General features: G+C 43.9%; 1 protein-coding gene across 1 annotated transcript in view; it reads right to left on the bottom strand.

Annotated features, from left to right (window-relative positions):
- dnah3 (dynein axonemal heavy chain 3) overlaps positions 1-16,153 on the bottom strand; it is a 287,745-nt gene that overhangs the window by 138,544 nt on the left and 133,048 nt on the right. Inside the window, exons 21-24 of the mRNA XM_051933798.1 lie at positions 15,343-15,459; positions 11,203-11,382; positions 9,220-9,356; positions 3,788-3,989 (exon numbers count right to left, since the gene is read on the bottom strand). Coding sequence (XP_051789758.1) covers positions 3,788-3,989; positions 9,220-9,356; positions 11,203-11,382; positions 15,343-15,459 — 636 coding nt within the window. The remainder of the gene's footprint in view (positions 1-3,787; positions 3,990-9,219; positions 9,357-11,202; positions 11,383-15,342; positions 15,460-16,153) is intronic.

The raw sequence follows: 16,153 nt of genomic DNA on the forward strand, positions 1-16,153 counted from the left end.
TCCCACCAATCATTCTCAGTTAAGGGGGGTCAAACCCTACTCTGTCTATGTTATCTGTTTGATACGGGGCCATTCTTGCTTGCTACTATAATTTACATTCTCTCGCGCTTTACTTCTATGTATGGAAATGGAGAAATGCTTTGGTCTCATTTCTATGGCAAGCCGAATTAACATTTAGAGATATCTCAAATTGAATTACAGGCATCTGAAAATGCATCTATTTTAAGATATCAAAAAGCATTTTATGATATCTCAAGATATCTTGAAATGATATGCTGTACATTTTGAGATATCTCGAAAATCACTTCCTGTAAAATTTCCTGTTCTTTCAATAGGACTTTCTGTTTATTTTAAGATATCTCAAAATGAATTTGAGATATCTTAAAATGAGTGTAAAGTTATTTTAGGATATCTCAAAATATAATTAAGATATCTTAAAAAGCATTTAAGATAACTTAAAATTCACCGTTGTTTGAGATATCTTTAGATATGTAAAATTAATTTCATGATATCTTAAAATGGGTCTCTGCTCCATTTCAGATATCTTACCATATATTTCTAGGTATCTCAAGTTGTATTTCAAAATATCTAAAATAAATTTTAGGAAATCTTTAAAAGGACACTTAATTATTTCAAGATTTCTCAAATACATGTTAAGATATCTTATAATAAACAGGAAGTCCCATTGAAAGAATAGGCATTTTTACAGGAAATGGTTTTAAGATATCTTGAAATGCATTTGAGATACCTAAAAATGCCTGATGGGTCAATTTTTAAGACATCTGAAAATTCATTTGAAGATATCTTGAGGTGCAGGCACGGTTATTTTGAGATATTTGAAAATGTATTTGAGATGTCTTGAATTCCATTTAGAGATATCTCAAACTGTATTACAGATATCTGAAAATGTAAAGGAAATTATTTTACGATATCTCAAAGCGAGTTACACAGTGGTGGGCCGTCAGGGCCTTCAAGGCCTTCTCTGCTGGCCTAAAAAAATATCTGAATCACAAACTGATGTTAATTATATTTTGTCCATGAATACTTATTAAATAATTCCAAATACTCTGTCCGCTTCCTTTCATAGCTTTTCCGATGGCTGTGCTGCTTCCAGACGTGTATTTTCGTATTAAAGCATTTAAGCAATCACATTTCAGCCATCATTTGTTGCCAGACAGGCTCAAAGTCAAAGAAGTCTGCCAGGAGGCCTTCACAATCCGTTCTGCAGGCCCTCTAACACAAAATAGATGTCGATTAAACCGTTGCTTCAACCAATCAGATTTTGAGTTGGTTTCACTAGGGCCCTCTAGCAGGCGTACGGCAACGTCACCGTATTCAGACCCGTTGATTGGATAGGGTGGTGCAATATAAAAATCTAAATGAGAGCATCATGGGGCAGCTGTACACATTGGTATGTTTGGCGGTGACCATTTCCGTGTCCACTGCTTCTGTCAAGCGGACATTTTCAGCCCTAAAGCGAATTAAAACTTATGCCAGAAATACGACAGAGCAGGTTTGACTTTCAGCATTAGCTTCAATGGGGACAGAAAGGGACTTCGTGATGGAACTGAAGCACACGGATGATCTGTACGACAGAGTAATTGAACTGTTTTTGAGGAAAGAGAAGAGGATGGATTTTGTTTACAAATAATCCGAATTTTTGGTGAGTAAAATGTTGCGATTTTCCTAAATAATATTGCAAGTTTATGAGTTATTATTGATGTTGTTTATGTGTGTCGTGGACTGTAGCTGCAGTAGAAAGGAACTTGTTCACCCCTGGTTTGTCTATTCAATAAAGGCATTTATTGTGGCTATAGGAGTTACCTATCTGCGATGCAACGGCTCTTTATACTGTATTTCTCCATATTAAGATGGTTTTTATAACCATAAATTAGTTTTTGAGGGGCGGGTTGATTCAGACGGAGCACTACTGAAGGCCTAGGTGTGAAATGCATGGTCCACCACTGGAGTTACAGATATCTTAAAAAGTAAATTACATTTTAAGATATCTGAAATTAATTTTGAGATATTTCTAAATGTTAATTCAGCTTCCCAACAGCATGCAAATGCAGCACCAAAGCACAGTCCTCTTCTTCTTCCTCTTCTCTTTCTCTCTCTCTCTCTCTCAATCCTTCCACTGCCACGCCAGTTTCCCCAAATGGAGTCAGGCAGCTCCTTCATTCAGCTCCTGGGAGTTGGGTGTACGTTACCTGGAATCACTCCCAGGTGGGGTGAAAGTCCACTGTAGGGCTCTATAGCTTCTCCCCTTCCAAAACCCCCTGGCGGCCCCAACAGAACTCAAACTCCAACTCCCAGCATGCCCTGCGAGAATCCATGATACCACACACTGCCCCAGGAGAGCTGCCTCTAGCGTCCCAGGGGAGGTAGTGCCTCACATTGTCGGAGCGTCCCGGCCGGGTAAGGGCCCCAGTTGTCCTCCACACTATCAGTCAGATAGAAAAGTGGCTACACACAGGCAAAGAGAACTTCTTCTTCTTCTTTTGGCTGCTCCCGTTAGGGGTTGCCACTGTGGATCATCTCGTTCCATCTCTTCCTGTCCTCATCATCTTGCTCTGTCACACCCACCACCACCACATCCATAAACCTTCTCTTAGGCCAGTGGTTCTCAAACTGTGGGGCGCGAAGTAACAAAAAAGGGGGGTGTGAATGTTGCCATATGTGGCGTAATTGCACTACTCGTATGGAAATTTTAAACTTGTAGTGGTGTATCGGAAGCAAAAAATATACGAATAAAATTTATTAGGGTTTCAAAAAAAGTTAGGGGGGTGCGATTAAAACTGTTATGAAAACTCGGGTCGCAAATACTTAAAGGTATCTTCTCCTCTTACCTGGCAGCTCAATTCTTAGCATCCTTCTCCCAATATCCCCAGCATCTCTCCTCTGCACATGTCCAAGCTCAACACAATCTCACCTTTCTGACCAACCTGTGCTGACCCTCTAATGTCCTCATTTCTAATCCTGTCCATCCTCGTCACACCCAATGCAAATCTTAACATTTTTAGCTCTGCCACCTCCAGCTCGGTCTCCTGTTTTTTTGGGTCAGTGCCACCATCTCCAACCCATATGACACAGCTGATCTCACTACCGTCCTGTAGAACGTGAAGTATAAACGTGAGAAGGCCAACGCTGTCCCACAGGGCGTAGCTTCTGAGAAGGGTTTAAAAGTTTACATTGACACAACCTTTCTCATCATCTTCCGGGCCACAAACCAATTAAAATGTTAGGCTATTCTGTAAAAATGGCTGATCTCCTCAGAATGTGTGTGTTAACCCAACGTGGCTAACGGTGGCAGACGGTTACTTTTACAGAGTGTTTCGAGTTATTTGATTGCACCTACTGTTGTTATCTTCATTCAGTGGCGGTTTGTGGTGTTCTGTGCCCTTAGGCTGCTGGCAGTCAAGTTATTACCCACCGGCTATGAAGAGCTGAAGCATCTGTAGTGCTGCCAAGGGATGTCAACGGAGTCAGTGGCAGGGAAAACTGGCACACTAGGAGTGTCACGGTGGAGCAAAGCTCAAGACAGAATTATCAGGCAGGAGAGGAAAGCAAGGAACAGAAGAACAACGAAAAACTCTGGGCTAGGGCTAAAAAAATAAATATACTGGTATCAAGAGTACGAGACACTCAACAGTTCATTCAAACTTTTAACAGAAACTCCCAATAGCCAACTATGAAAAGACTGGCATAAGAAAGAAAAAAATATCAGCAATTTAGAACTCTGCGCCTTGCGGTCATGAGGGTGAAGCTGGCATAAGGAGGCGCTCACCTTCGCTTTGGCTGGAAATATCTTCTGCACGAGTGGCACGGTTTCTTTCTCCGAGCTGATCACCCCTGTGATTTCCATCTCCTCTGAAAATTCCAGTTTTGCAATTCCTTCAAAGCACTTTTTTAGATGAGGCTGAACCCGCAAGGGGTCTTTAGTTTCGGACAGAATCTCCAAAAGTTCATCATTGGACAAGAAGAAAAACCTGCAGGGAATGATTCAAGGGGAAGATACTGTGAGTATGAATTTGCGGACAAACAAAGATCAACATCCAAATGAAAATTATATATAAAGATTAGTTAATTTAAAGCACAACAATTTGTTTAGTTTGAATGTTTGTGTTTTGAGGTGTGACTGCAGTACTACAGTCTTCAGTAGTATAAGCCTGGAGGAGATTCTTAATGCAATGCCTATGTTTTAGCCGTCTCTCTACTGCCATCTAATGCTTCTTCTTCTAATTCATTCGCGGACAAACAAAGATCAAGATCCAAATGAAGATTATATATAGAGATATATGTATATATATGTAAGTGTGTGAGTCAGTCAACTTTATATTATACAGTACTGTGCAAAAGTAAACAAAGAATGCTTTCAACATTGGAAGTGTTAATCATTTATTTTCATCAATCAACAAAATGCAGTGAATGAACAAAAGAGAAATCTAAATCAAATCAATATTTGATGTGACCACCCTTTGCCTGCAGCAATTCTTCTAGGTACACTTGCACACAGTTTTTGAAGGAACTCGGCTGGTAGGTTGTTCCAAACATCTTGGAGAACTAACCCCAGATCTTCTGTGGATGTCGGCTTCCTCACATCCTTCTGTCTCTTCATGTAATCCCAGGCACACTCGATGATGTTGAGATCAGGGCTCTGTGGGGGCCATACCGTCACTTCCAGGACTTCTTGTTCTTTTTTACGCTGAAGATAGTTCTTAATGACTTTGGCTGTATGTTTGGGGTCGTTGTCCTGCTGCAGAATAAATTTGGGGCCAATCATACGCCTCCCTGATGGTATCTCATAATGGATAAGTATCTGCCTGTATTTCTCAGCATTGAGAACACCATTAATCCTGACCAAATCTCCAACTCCATTGGCAGAAATGCAGCCCCAAACGTTCAAGGAACCTCCACCATGCTTCACTGTTGCCTGCAGACACTCATTATTGTACCGCTCTCCAGCCCTTCGACGAACAAACTGCCTTCTGCTACAGCCAAATATTTCAAATTTTGACTCATCAGTCTGCGTGGGTTTCCTCCCACAGTCCAAAGACATGCAGGTTAGGTGGATTGGCGATTCTAAATTGGCCCTAGTGTGTGCGTGTGTTTGTGTGTGTCCTGCAGTGGGTTGGCACCCTGCCCGGGATTGGTTCCTGCCTTGTGCCCTGTGTTGGCTGGGATTGGCTCCAGCAGACCCCTGTGACCCTGTGTTCGGATTCAGCGGGTTGGAAAATGGATGGACGGATGGATGGACTCATCAGTCCAGAGCACCTGCTGCCACTTTTCTGCACCCCAGTTTCTATGTTTCGTGCATACTTGAGTCGCTTGGCATTGTTTCCACGTCGGAGGTATGGCTTTTCGGCTGCAACTCTTTCCTTGGCCGTCCACTGCGTCGACGATCCTCAACGTTGCCCGTTTCTTTGTGCTTCTTCAAAAGAGCTTGAACAGCACTGCATTGCTTGATTTGTCATCTTAAACTATACAGCAGATGGGGATATCAAGGAACATGTTTGTCCCAAACATTATGGATGCCATTGCATATACTGTATATAACCTGTGCAGATTTAAGAATGTATATGTAAATGTAAAACTGTCAAAAGCGAGAGGCTTCTCTCCACCTTTGCCGCTCTCCATGCACCGGTATCGACTGCTAATTAAACTTTTGCCCTCCTTAGCTTCATCCTGCCATCAGCCAAGCACGATTACATCCCACTGAGTTCTCCTTTCTGCACACCTTCTGATGCCTCGAGGTCTGTTCCTGCTTCCCTGAGTTACTCTCTACGGGTCGCTCTCAGCGTCACAAGCTGCCTAACTTCCTGATGATGGTTGCCAAGTTCAGATTAGCTTACTTAGTTCACCTTTTTAACATTTTTTTCTCTTCAGCGCTTTCCTTTCTTTGCCTTTGAGGGATCCTACTGCTGTGAATTTAAATGAAGATGAACTGATTAACTCACAGCCCCAGCCACATCTGCCTCCTCTTCCTCCTCCTGGTCAGTCATCCTCAAACCCACAAAGGCAGAAAGCAGCCCTGGACAGGATGCCCAAATACCCCCTGGCCATTGTGTGCAGACTATGTGCTGTTATACTCCATTCTGCACTTTACAGTGTCTACAAGGGCCATCCATCATTCATACTCACGCATGCAAGCATTACATCTGTTCAGACTTAAAAAAAAATGGCAGAAAAACTCTTCAACGGGAAAAGAAATTGTAAAAGGTGAGGCCAGGCAGCACAGTGGCAGTCAAAAGAAATCGGAGAAGAAAATAACAGCCATAAATACAGAAGACCTGATTAGAGCTCGGCCACCAAAACAGTCTGAGCTTCTTTAGAGTCTCTGGACAAAGACATTGACACATCTGACAGAGACGGCTCGGAAAGGCACTATATATCATATCTGTGCAAGGCTCGGGGTAACCAACAGACATAAAACAGAAGGTGACACAATCGGACAGCCTGTGTAAGGGGCTATGTAATATTTATAGGGATAGGAAGACAGATGACAACCACTACTGAAGTGACAGAGAGAAAGAAGTCCCTAAAAAAGCACTTCTAACCTGACAGACAGCTGTGGAAGGCACTATATACACAAAGTCCAAATGAGAGGACACTGAATATCAGACAGAGAAGGCTCTGAAAGGCACGACATAACATAGGTATAGACAGAAAGACCGACCTTAAAGGTACTAAATAAGAGACAGCATAGATAGATAGATAGATAGATAGATAGATAGATAGATAGATAGATAGATAGATAGATAGATAGATAGATAGATAGATAGATAGATAGATAGATAGATAGATAGATAGATAGATAGATACTTACTGTATAGTGTTTCCTTAAGAGGCATTAGCTCTCCGGAAATGTGTTCTTTTGAAATTGCGGCATGTTAAGTAACCAAAAAATATATAAATATGACATAAAAGGCGATATCCCTCCCATAGTGATTATGGCGGTACAAAAAAAAAAAAAAAAAATCACATGAGCGAAAAAGATATACTTTAGCTTACTTTACTGACGGTTTTACGCGGTATTACAGAAGCTTATGACAGACTCTATCAAGGCGGGAATCTTGATCTACGCAGTCTGCCATCTTTCATCGCCACGTTGAAAGGATTTTCCGGACAAAGGACATAATCTTACGTCCTTCAAGTAGCTTCAAAGTGTATTGGCAGTAGGTCCATCCTTATATACTGGTTGCTCCACGTGCAGGCTCTTTCCGGTCTCCAAACAAGGACAGGAAAGGACTCAAACCCTACCTTCAAAAATGCAGTAATAGCACAATGCCTACATGCAGTTCTCATTCTCCCAACAAGGAAAGAGGATTTTGTGCTGACAGAGGAGATTAATGTATATTAATCTGTCTTTAGGCTGACTATTCAATCCTCCAGTTGTCTTTTGGCTATCTAATCCTGTGCTTGGCTTGGCAATTCTAAATGCTGAGCCCCTGCATACCATACTTGGTCTGCCTGTATGAATGAATCCATAATAGTGTGTACAGAGACAGTGACATTAAACTTAATATTATAACAAACATGTTATGAGATAGATAGATAGATAGATAGATAGATAGATAGATAGATAGATAGATAGATAGATAGATAGATAGATAGACAGACAGACAGACAGACAGACAGACAGACAGACAGACAGACAGACAGACAGACAGACGGCAGCATCCTTGAGCCTCAGTACCCATTCGAACAACTGCAGAGCATGCTGGGATTTGTAGTCCCACAGCCCTGTTGGGTTTCGTGGATGCCACCAGGGATGCTGTGGGGAATTGCCACCCCTACTTCCGTGTTCTCAGATAAAAGGAGAAGGAGATGCTCTGCCTTACCTCAGGAAGCCCGAGCTGGGAGTGGACAAAGCTCAACTAGAGGAATGGAATGAGAGGAAGAAGGAAAGGGAGAGGGAGATGAGGGAATTGTGCTTTTGTTTGTGCACATGCATAGATAGATAGATAGATAGATAGATAGATAGATAGATAGATAGATAGATAGATAGATAGATAGATAGATAGATAGATAGATAGATAGATAGATAGATAGATAGATAGATAGATAGATAGATAGATAGATGTGAAAGGCACTGTATAACAAATAGGAAGGCAGAAGTCCCTGAAAGGCTCTATATATAACATATACACTGCAACAAATCCCAAAGGCACTATATAAGAGAAGTGAAAAAGTGCTGTGTTACAGATGGTTTCATGCATGTGTGTCTGAGGATCACCATCCAAGTTCTCCCTAGGTATGTAATACCACCCCGGGCTGAAAGCGGGCGCTGCTGCTAACTGTCTTGTCATTTTCTTCCTCCACCGCCTTCAGAAACTGCCCAGTGAGGCCAACTGACCCCAACACTTCCAGTCCCAGAGTTTTTAAAGGACGACAGCCCAGAAGGAAGTGTCACTTATCCAGAGACGACATGACCAAAGAAGCTCCGAGTCTGACAAAACCATCGGAAGAGCCGAATTAATCCGAGGCCACTCCACCACGTGGCTATGGCCCTCTATCTTGTTTTCTTCTGCCATCGAGTGTTTTTGTTGAGCACAGTAAGTAATCAGGGAGGGCCGTGTTGACACCCTAAAATATTCCAGAGTTGTCAGCATTTCCTTACTCGGATGACCCCAATGGATTAGATTGCATTCTGTAGCTAGCTCTGAGGCATTACATCGACAGGTGGCTTGCATTCCTTAATTAATCAATTTATTTATTTAATTATTTGCAATTACAGCTTTTTTGATTTGACTGGTACTGAAACAACTGCCCTGCGGAAGACTCAGCATGCTGATGAGCGCTCCGCTCCCATTAAAGCCCACTGTGTCAGATAATAATCCCTAATTAGTTAAGCTTTCTTGCTTCAAATGCAGATAAAATTTGTTCAATGAAAGCTAAATATTAGCTAATGAGAGAAACTGGGAAAAGAAATCAATTAAGAGAAAATACAAAAAGGAGGCGATGGGGGGATTAAGCAGTATCAGGCCCCATTGCCTCAGTTTTGGCATAAATGACTATTTGTGTCTGAAAAAATTGGCGGACACTGACAGAAACATCCAAAGCTCAAACTGGAAGCTGCTAGCCGCTGTGCGCCCGTCTCTGCCGCTCTGCTTAGACCTCATCTCAGATCAAACGCGAACCTCCGGCCTCATCTCAACGCTACACTCGGCCGATGGCTTCAGCTGCTACAATGGACACAGGGTGTCAGGCGTGTCATACCTGGGGAAGAAGAGCCTTTTCTTTTCGAGGTAGGTGTTGAGCCCCTTTTGAATTTCCTCCAGCAGGACGTTGGATTCTTGCAGTCGCCCCAGCATATTCGTCTGGGACGTGGCTACCAAGACTTTAGTGTCTTTTAACTAAATAAAGAGAAAAGAGAGTGATGCACCCGATTAGAAGGACATAGTTGAGCACAAAACGAAATGGAAGACACTATGAGCCAACATCATAAACCTGAGGGCAAAGTCTGAGGGCAGCAATTTGGTGTTTGTGCCTCTGTGACAAGTGAGACGTCTGGCACTGCAAAAGGCCAGGAGTGCGGGAGGAGACCCCCAGCCCAATCCTGAAGAGATGGGCAAGCATGAGAAGCAGACACATCCATCCATCCATCCATCTTCTTAAGGTGCTTATCCTGGGTAGATGAAGCCCATCCCAGCTAGCATCGGGTATAAAGCAGGAACAATTCCTGGACTGAGGCGCCAGGGTGACACAAGCATTAGGGGCCACCGAACCTGCATGTCGTTGGGATGAAACCCATTCAAGCACAGGTTGAATGCACAGAGTCCATGCAGGGAACACCTGGGATACAAACTCTGCTCACCTTGACGCAAAACAGCAGCACTGGCACTGTGCCACCCTGCCACCCCATCTCATTTGTTACATTGTTTAATACTTATATTATGAACACATGGCATGCATACTGTACTGTACTTCAGCCATGAGAGCCATGACGCAGTTCACAGTATTATTTGCAAAAGTAAATGAAACAGAGATAACGGTACAACACTCAAGAGACATGTGATGCACAAAACTGGGTGCTGCTGCCTACGAGTCGAAGCACACACCACTATACGGTAAACTTTGAATTTCTAAGTAGGGAAAGTTCACATTAAAATAATGATAGAAAGTACAGCACAGTAAATATGTAAGCCAATAACTTGGGTATTTACTAGGCGGATGGTCCATCCCTGCAGCTCCCCCTGGTGGCAACACTTGACACCTGGCAGGGCGGTCCCATAGGGCTACAATTCCCAACATGCACTGCAGGCAGGTAAATTGGAGTAGCAACATAGAAGCATGATGGCACACATGACACCTGGCAAGGTGGTCCCATAGGACTACAATTCCCAACATGCACTGCAGGCAGGTAAATGGTAGTAGCAACACAGAAGCATTATGGCACACATGACACCTGGCAGGATGGTCCCATAGGACTACAATTCCCAACATGCACTGCAGGCAGGTAAATGGGAGTAGTGACATAGAAGCATGATGGCACACATGACACCTGGCAAGGCGGTCCCATAGGACTACAATTCCCTGCATGCATTGCAGGCAAGTAAATGGGAGTAGCAACACAGAAGCATGATGGCACACATGACACCTTGGGTATTTACCATGGCTATGTATTCTAGGTTAACCATTATATGCCTGGCAGCACCATCGTTTTGATTACAAGAGCTACATGTTCAACGGGCAGGAAGCTGTTGCGTTCACTACATCCAGGTCTCCGAGTGGGATTTCTGGATGTTGTTATACCCTCATGAGCCCGCTGTGCTGTCCGGACAGATATTATGTGGTGTGTAGATGTATTGGCGTTGACATCTCAACGATGGGCAATAGAATGGGATGCACCAAGTGTCAGAGCATTGGAACGGAGTACTTGTGCCAATGGAATATTACACTTTTTTTCATTTTTAAAAAATTTCCAAAATTTCCTAAAATCCTCTTTTCGCTTTGTCATTCTGGGGTGTGTGACAAGGGGAAAAAATTACTTTAATGATTTTAGCACAAGGCTGCAACAGGACATAATGTACAAAAAGTGAAGGGGCCTATTGAGCTTCTGTGTGATGCGATTCATCCATTCGCTTCATTCTCTCCTGTTTAAGATGCAATGGCACATCAAACCAACTAGCCAATGTGTAAATGCAGAGCTCGCGAGACGGGTGATGGGCACAGGATTGCCCAGGTGCCTCTGTAACTTACTGCTTCAGCGATGATATCCTTCCAATAGCAGTCCACGATGCCAAATTTTCTGCCCTCTTCTGGCATCTGAGCAATAATGTCTTCGGAGCTGAAGATGGGCTCTAGGTAGAGCCAAGTAGCCTGGCACTTGAGCATGGCATCCAGGATGTCTTGCATCAGCACCAGCTTTTCTTCCCACTCCTGCAAAAGACCACCCAAAATTAAACCAATTGCAGATGTGAGTGATCCACAGGTATAAACACTCGGCACTCTGCTGGGCTATGCTGGACAAGGGTGTTAAAGCCCCCTGGTTTAAGGCAGCACTTTCACCCTATTAGGGTTGGTGTGGTGGTGCGGTAGGAGTGACGGAGGTGGGATTACATCAGGGATTGGCTCTGAGCCCTTCCTTATTTGTAATGGTGATGGGCAGGCTGACAGACGAGATTAGACAGGAGTCCCCGTGGACTGTGATGTTTGCTGATGACATTGTGATCTGCAGGTTGAGGAGACCCTGGAGAGCTGGAGATATGAGAGGAGAGGAATGAAGGTCAGTAGGACCACCAAGACAGAATACATGTGTGTGAATGAGAGGGAGGTCAGTGGAATGGTGAGGATGAGGGGAGTAGAGTTGGCAAAGGTAGAGAAGTTTAAATACTTGAGATCAACAGTACAGAGTAATGGGGAGTGTGGAAGAGAAGTGCAGAAGAGAGTGCAGGCAGGGTGGAGTGGGTGGAGAAGAGTGTCAGGAGTGATTTGTGACAGACGGGTATCAGCAAGAGTGAAAGGGAAGGTCTACAGGACGGTAGTGAGACCAGCTGTGTTATATGAGCTGGAGATGGTGGCACAGGAGACAGAGCTGGAGGTGGCAGAGTTAAAGATGCTAAGATTTGCATTGAGGGTGACGAGGATGGACAGGATTAGAAATGAGGACATTACAGCTCAGGTGGGACGGTTGGGAGGGATTGCATTGGTTTGGACATGTGTAGAGGAGAGATGCATGCTGGGTATATTGGGAGAAGGGTGCTAAGGATAGAGCTGACAGGTAAGAGGAAGGCCTAAGTGAAGATTTATGGATGTGGTGAGAGAGGACATGTAGGTGATGGGTGTGACAGAACAAGATGACGAGGACAGAAAGATATGGAAGAAGTTGAGCCGCTGTGGCAACCCCTAACAGGAGCAGCCAAAAGAAGAAGAAGAAGAAGAAGAAGAGGGTTGGTGTGGTGGTTATGACTTTAAGCAGGTGCCACAATTCCTCCTCATTGTGACCCAGGTGGATTCCTCTAAAGTATGGGAGCTCTTCATTTTGCTATTTTTTTATCAAACCATAAAGGGCATAAACAAAAAAAACATCAGGATAATGAAATCAAGAAAAACGAGAACTGGAAAAGACCAAAGCCACACGGTGCCCACCCATCTTCAACAGCAGCTCTTCATTTACCCAGTTACCTCCATCTGTTTGTTTCAGCACTCCACCCTTGGCAGATAACTGATCTTATCTGCTTGTAGAATTAGGAGGAGTGCATAGAGAATCGATAAGGACAAATAAAAAGGAAAAAGAAAAATGCAACCTGGAGGAACAGAGACATAAATCATGGAAGGAGTGAAAAGAAAAAAGGTCACCCGGTCATTTTCCCTCCCAGCACATTCGCTGTTCCACAACGACACAAAAGTGTGGGGTGAATGGAGTTTGCTCTGCATGAACATTAAAATTCAAAATGCCATTCGTCTTGCTTTTTATTTTTTTTACGAGTTTGATGTCAGGTTGGCAGCACTGTGTTGTCATTTTGATCAGAAAAACAAAAACCATGCAGGAACGACAAACCTCATGAGCAGCAAAGCCAGCTTAGTGTAAAAAAAAACAAATAGGCCGCGATTTTGGTCAAGGAAGTCTGGTATTTCACAGTCGCCCACTTCCAGCATTCAGCCCTTGGAAAGTATTCACGTTTCATTGTTATACAGCACAGCACTGAATCCCAGTGGATTCAATTTGGCTTTTTTCACATAAAGGTGGAGTGGTGGCCCTGAAGTTATGGATCTGCGCCGACAATCGGAAGGTAGCTGGTTCAAATTCCACAAACGCCAGGAGTGACTCCACTCCATTGGGCCCCTGAGTAAGGCCCTTAACCTGCCACTGCTCCGTCCTGGGTATGACGTGAATCTGTATCCAGCCCCGCAAACAGGTCCTCCAACTTACAGGGAAAACTTGGGGGTCGATGGCTGGATTGGCACTCCAGCCACCTTAGTGTGGTGCTGAGGTTTCACCCGCTATACCAGGTGGTTTGTTGGCGCCACGCTATAATCAGCGCATGCTTCCAACATCTCTCTCTCTGTCCTACATAAAAAAGACTCTTTAATGTCACAGTGAAAGTTTATCTCCTCTAAGAGGTCTACATTAAATGATATGTTCTAACAAGTGTTCACACCCCAAGTCAGTGTTTAGTAGATGGCCACCATGACAGCATAGAGACGGTGTGCACAGGTCTCTATGAGCTTTGCACATCTCCACGATGCCATTTTTCCCCTTGTAACCACCATGGGGCCCCCACAGAGCCCCCAAACCTCAGACACGATATCACCCAGAACAAAGACCTGGGTTTAAATAAAGGGTTTTTACTCATCATGAACACTATTCCGATAAACACAACCAGTAAACACAATTGTGGAATGAAATAACAGTTCTCTTACACCTTCTGCTCCTCATGGTGAGTGTCGCTTTAAGGTGAGGCTGGGTTAGGGAGGGGTCTCCTTTTAAGTTGGACCCAGGAAGTATATCCCGAGTTTGGGCAAGGTTCGCAAGAGGAACTTCCAAGTGAGGCGGATGGTCCATCCCTGCAGCTCCACCTGGTGGCAACACATGACACCTGGCAGGGCGGTCCCACAGGACTACAATTCCCAACATGCACTGCAGGCAGGTAAATGGGAGTAGCGACATAGAAGCATTATGGCCACACATGACACCTGGCAGGGCGGTCCCATAGGACTACAATTCCCAACATGCACTGCAGGCAGGTAAATGGGAGTAGCGACATAGAAGCATGATGGCACACATGACACCTGGCAGGGAGGTCCCATAGGACTGCAATTCCCAACATGCACTGCAGGCAGGTAAATGGGAGTAGCGACATAGAAGCATTATGGCCACACATGACACCTGGCAGGGCGGTCCCATAGGACTACAATTCCCAACATGCACTGCAGGCAGGTAAATGGGAGTAGCGACATAGAAGCATGATGGCACACATGACACCTGGCAGGGTGGTCCCATAGGATTACAATTCCCAATGTGCCCCACAGGCAGGTAAATCGGAGCAGTGACACCTTAGCGTGTCAAGGACTTATGTATTCTAAAAAAGATTCTCTCACTTGTTGTCTGTCCAGTATCTCCAATTTCAGCCACTGTAGCTTGTTACTTCTTTAAAGTTCTCAAAGGTCTCTTGGTGGCCTTCCTCACTCGTCGTCCTCAGTTTTTGTGGGAGGCCTGCTCTAGCTAATTTCCAACTGTGTAATACTCTTTCCATTTTGTAGTGACTGACTTAACCACACTGTTCAAACATGCCTTTCAGTCACCACTTTTGGTGTCATCAGACCACAGAACCTCCTTCCAAAGGACTTCAGAGTCTCCAATGGACATTCTGCAGAGATGTCCTGCGAGTGTTTTTCTTTGTCCGTCACTCCTGTAAAGCTGTGACTGGTGAAGCACCTGCACAACAGTAGTCGTCTTCACATTCTCTCCAATGTTATCTACTGTAGCTTGTAACTCCTTCAGGTTTCTCGTAGCTATCCTAGTGACCTCCTTTATTAGCCACCTTCTTCACTCAGTTTTTTTTCCTTCTGGATCAAGGTATGTCAGACTTTCTATATTTAGGGTTATTCTCTATGTGGCCTTTATGGCCTGGGTTATATCAGATGACATCCATGTATCATGGATAGTCCTGTGTGGAGTACTGAGGAGTGACCGGTTGTGTAGGCATCACTCATAATCACTACTCAAGTGCATAGGGACTGAGTGAGAGTGTGTGTGTGTGTGTGTGTGTGTGTGTGTCTTTCCACATCCTTGTTAAGCTTATAGCATGCGAGAGTAGGCTAACCCCTGAGGGGGTTACGCTAACCCCCCCAACAATACCTCCCTTCAACAATAGTATTAAGACGGCCTTCACCCACCTTGCACTCTGCTTCAATTGGCTTGATGAATGGAGATCCACGCATAGTCTGTGCTTTGATGATGTGATCATCCAGCAGTACTTGTATGTCATCCACCGCCGACAGAATGCTGGTGCCCTGTGGAAAATCAAAAGAGAGCACACTCCGGCATCAGAACTGTGCATTAGCAGATGGAGGAGACAGATTATTATTACATTTATCAGAGAGGGAGCTTGACAGCTCAAAAAAAGAAGGCACAGTGTTATGAATCCTTAAAGTGGTCAATGAACTGTGCAGCTATAAAGGAGCTCAGTTATAAACCCAAATCTGAAAGATGCTCTCCCTGGGCTGTACTTAATAATAATAATAATAATACATTTTATTTATATAGCACCTTTCCCATGCTCAAGGCACTTACAGAATATAATAAAGAACGGCAGCGTATACAGTATATAGCATTGTACAAACCAGATAAATAAATAAAGAAGATTAAGACAGTGAATTCTGAAAAAAAAAAGAAACAGACAACTTAATTGACGGTCTCACACACACACATACAGGTTACATGAGCATCTTGACAGAGAAGTAAACTGAGAGAAGGGTGATAAAGTCAAGCAGAGCTAAAAGCCTTAATGAACAGATGAGTTTTGAGTTGTTTTTTAAAAGAATTCATGGAGTCAGCCGACCTGATTAATTTTGGTAGGTCATTCCAGAATCTTCTGTCACCCATGGAGTGTAGATTAGTGTGGGGTATAACAAGATTACCAGAATCAGAGGACCTCAGTGGGCGGTCAGGCACATAGTGATGGAGAAGGTCACTGATGTGCGAGGT

The sequence above is a fragment of the Erpetoichthys calabaricus genome, chromosome 11 (assembly GCF_900747795.2).
Source record: "Erpetoichthys calabaricus chromosome 11, fErpCal1.3, whole genome shotgun sequence".
NCBI classification, from domain to species: Eukaryota; Metazoa; Chordata; class Cladistia; order Polypteriformes; family Polypteridae; genus Erpetoichthys; species Erpetoichthys calabaricus.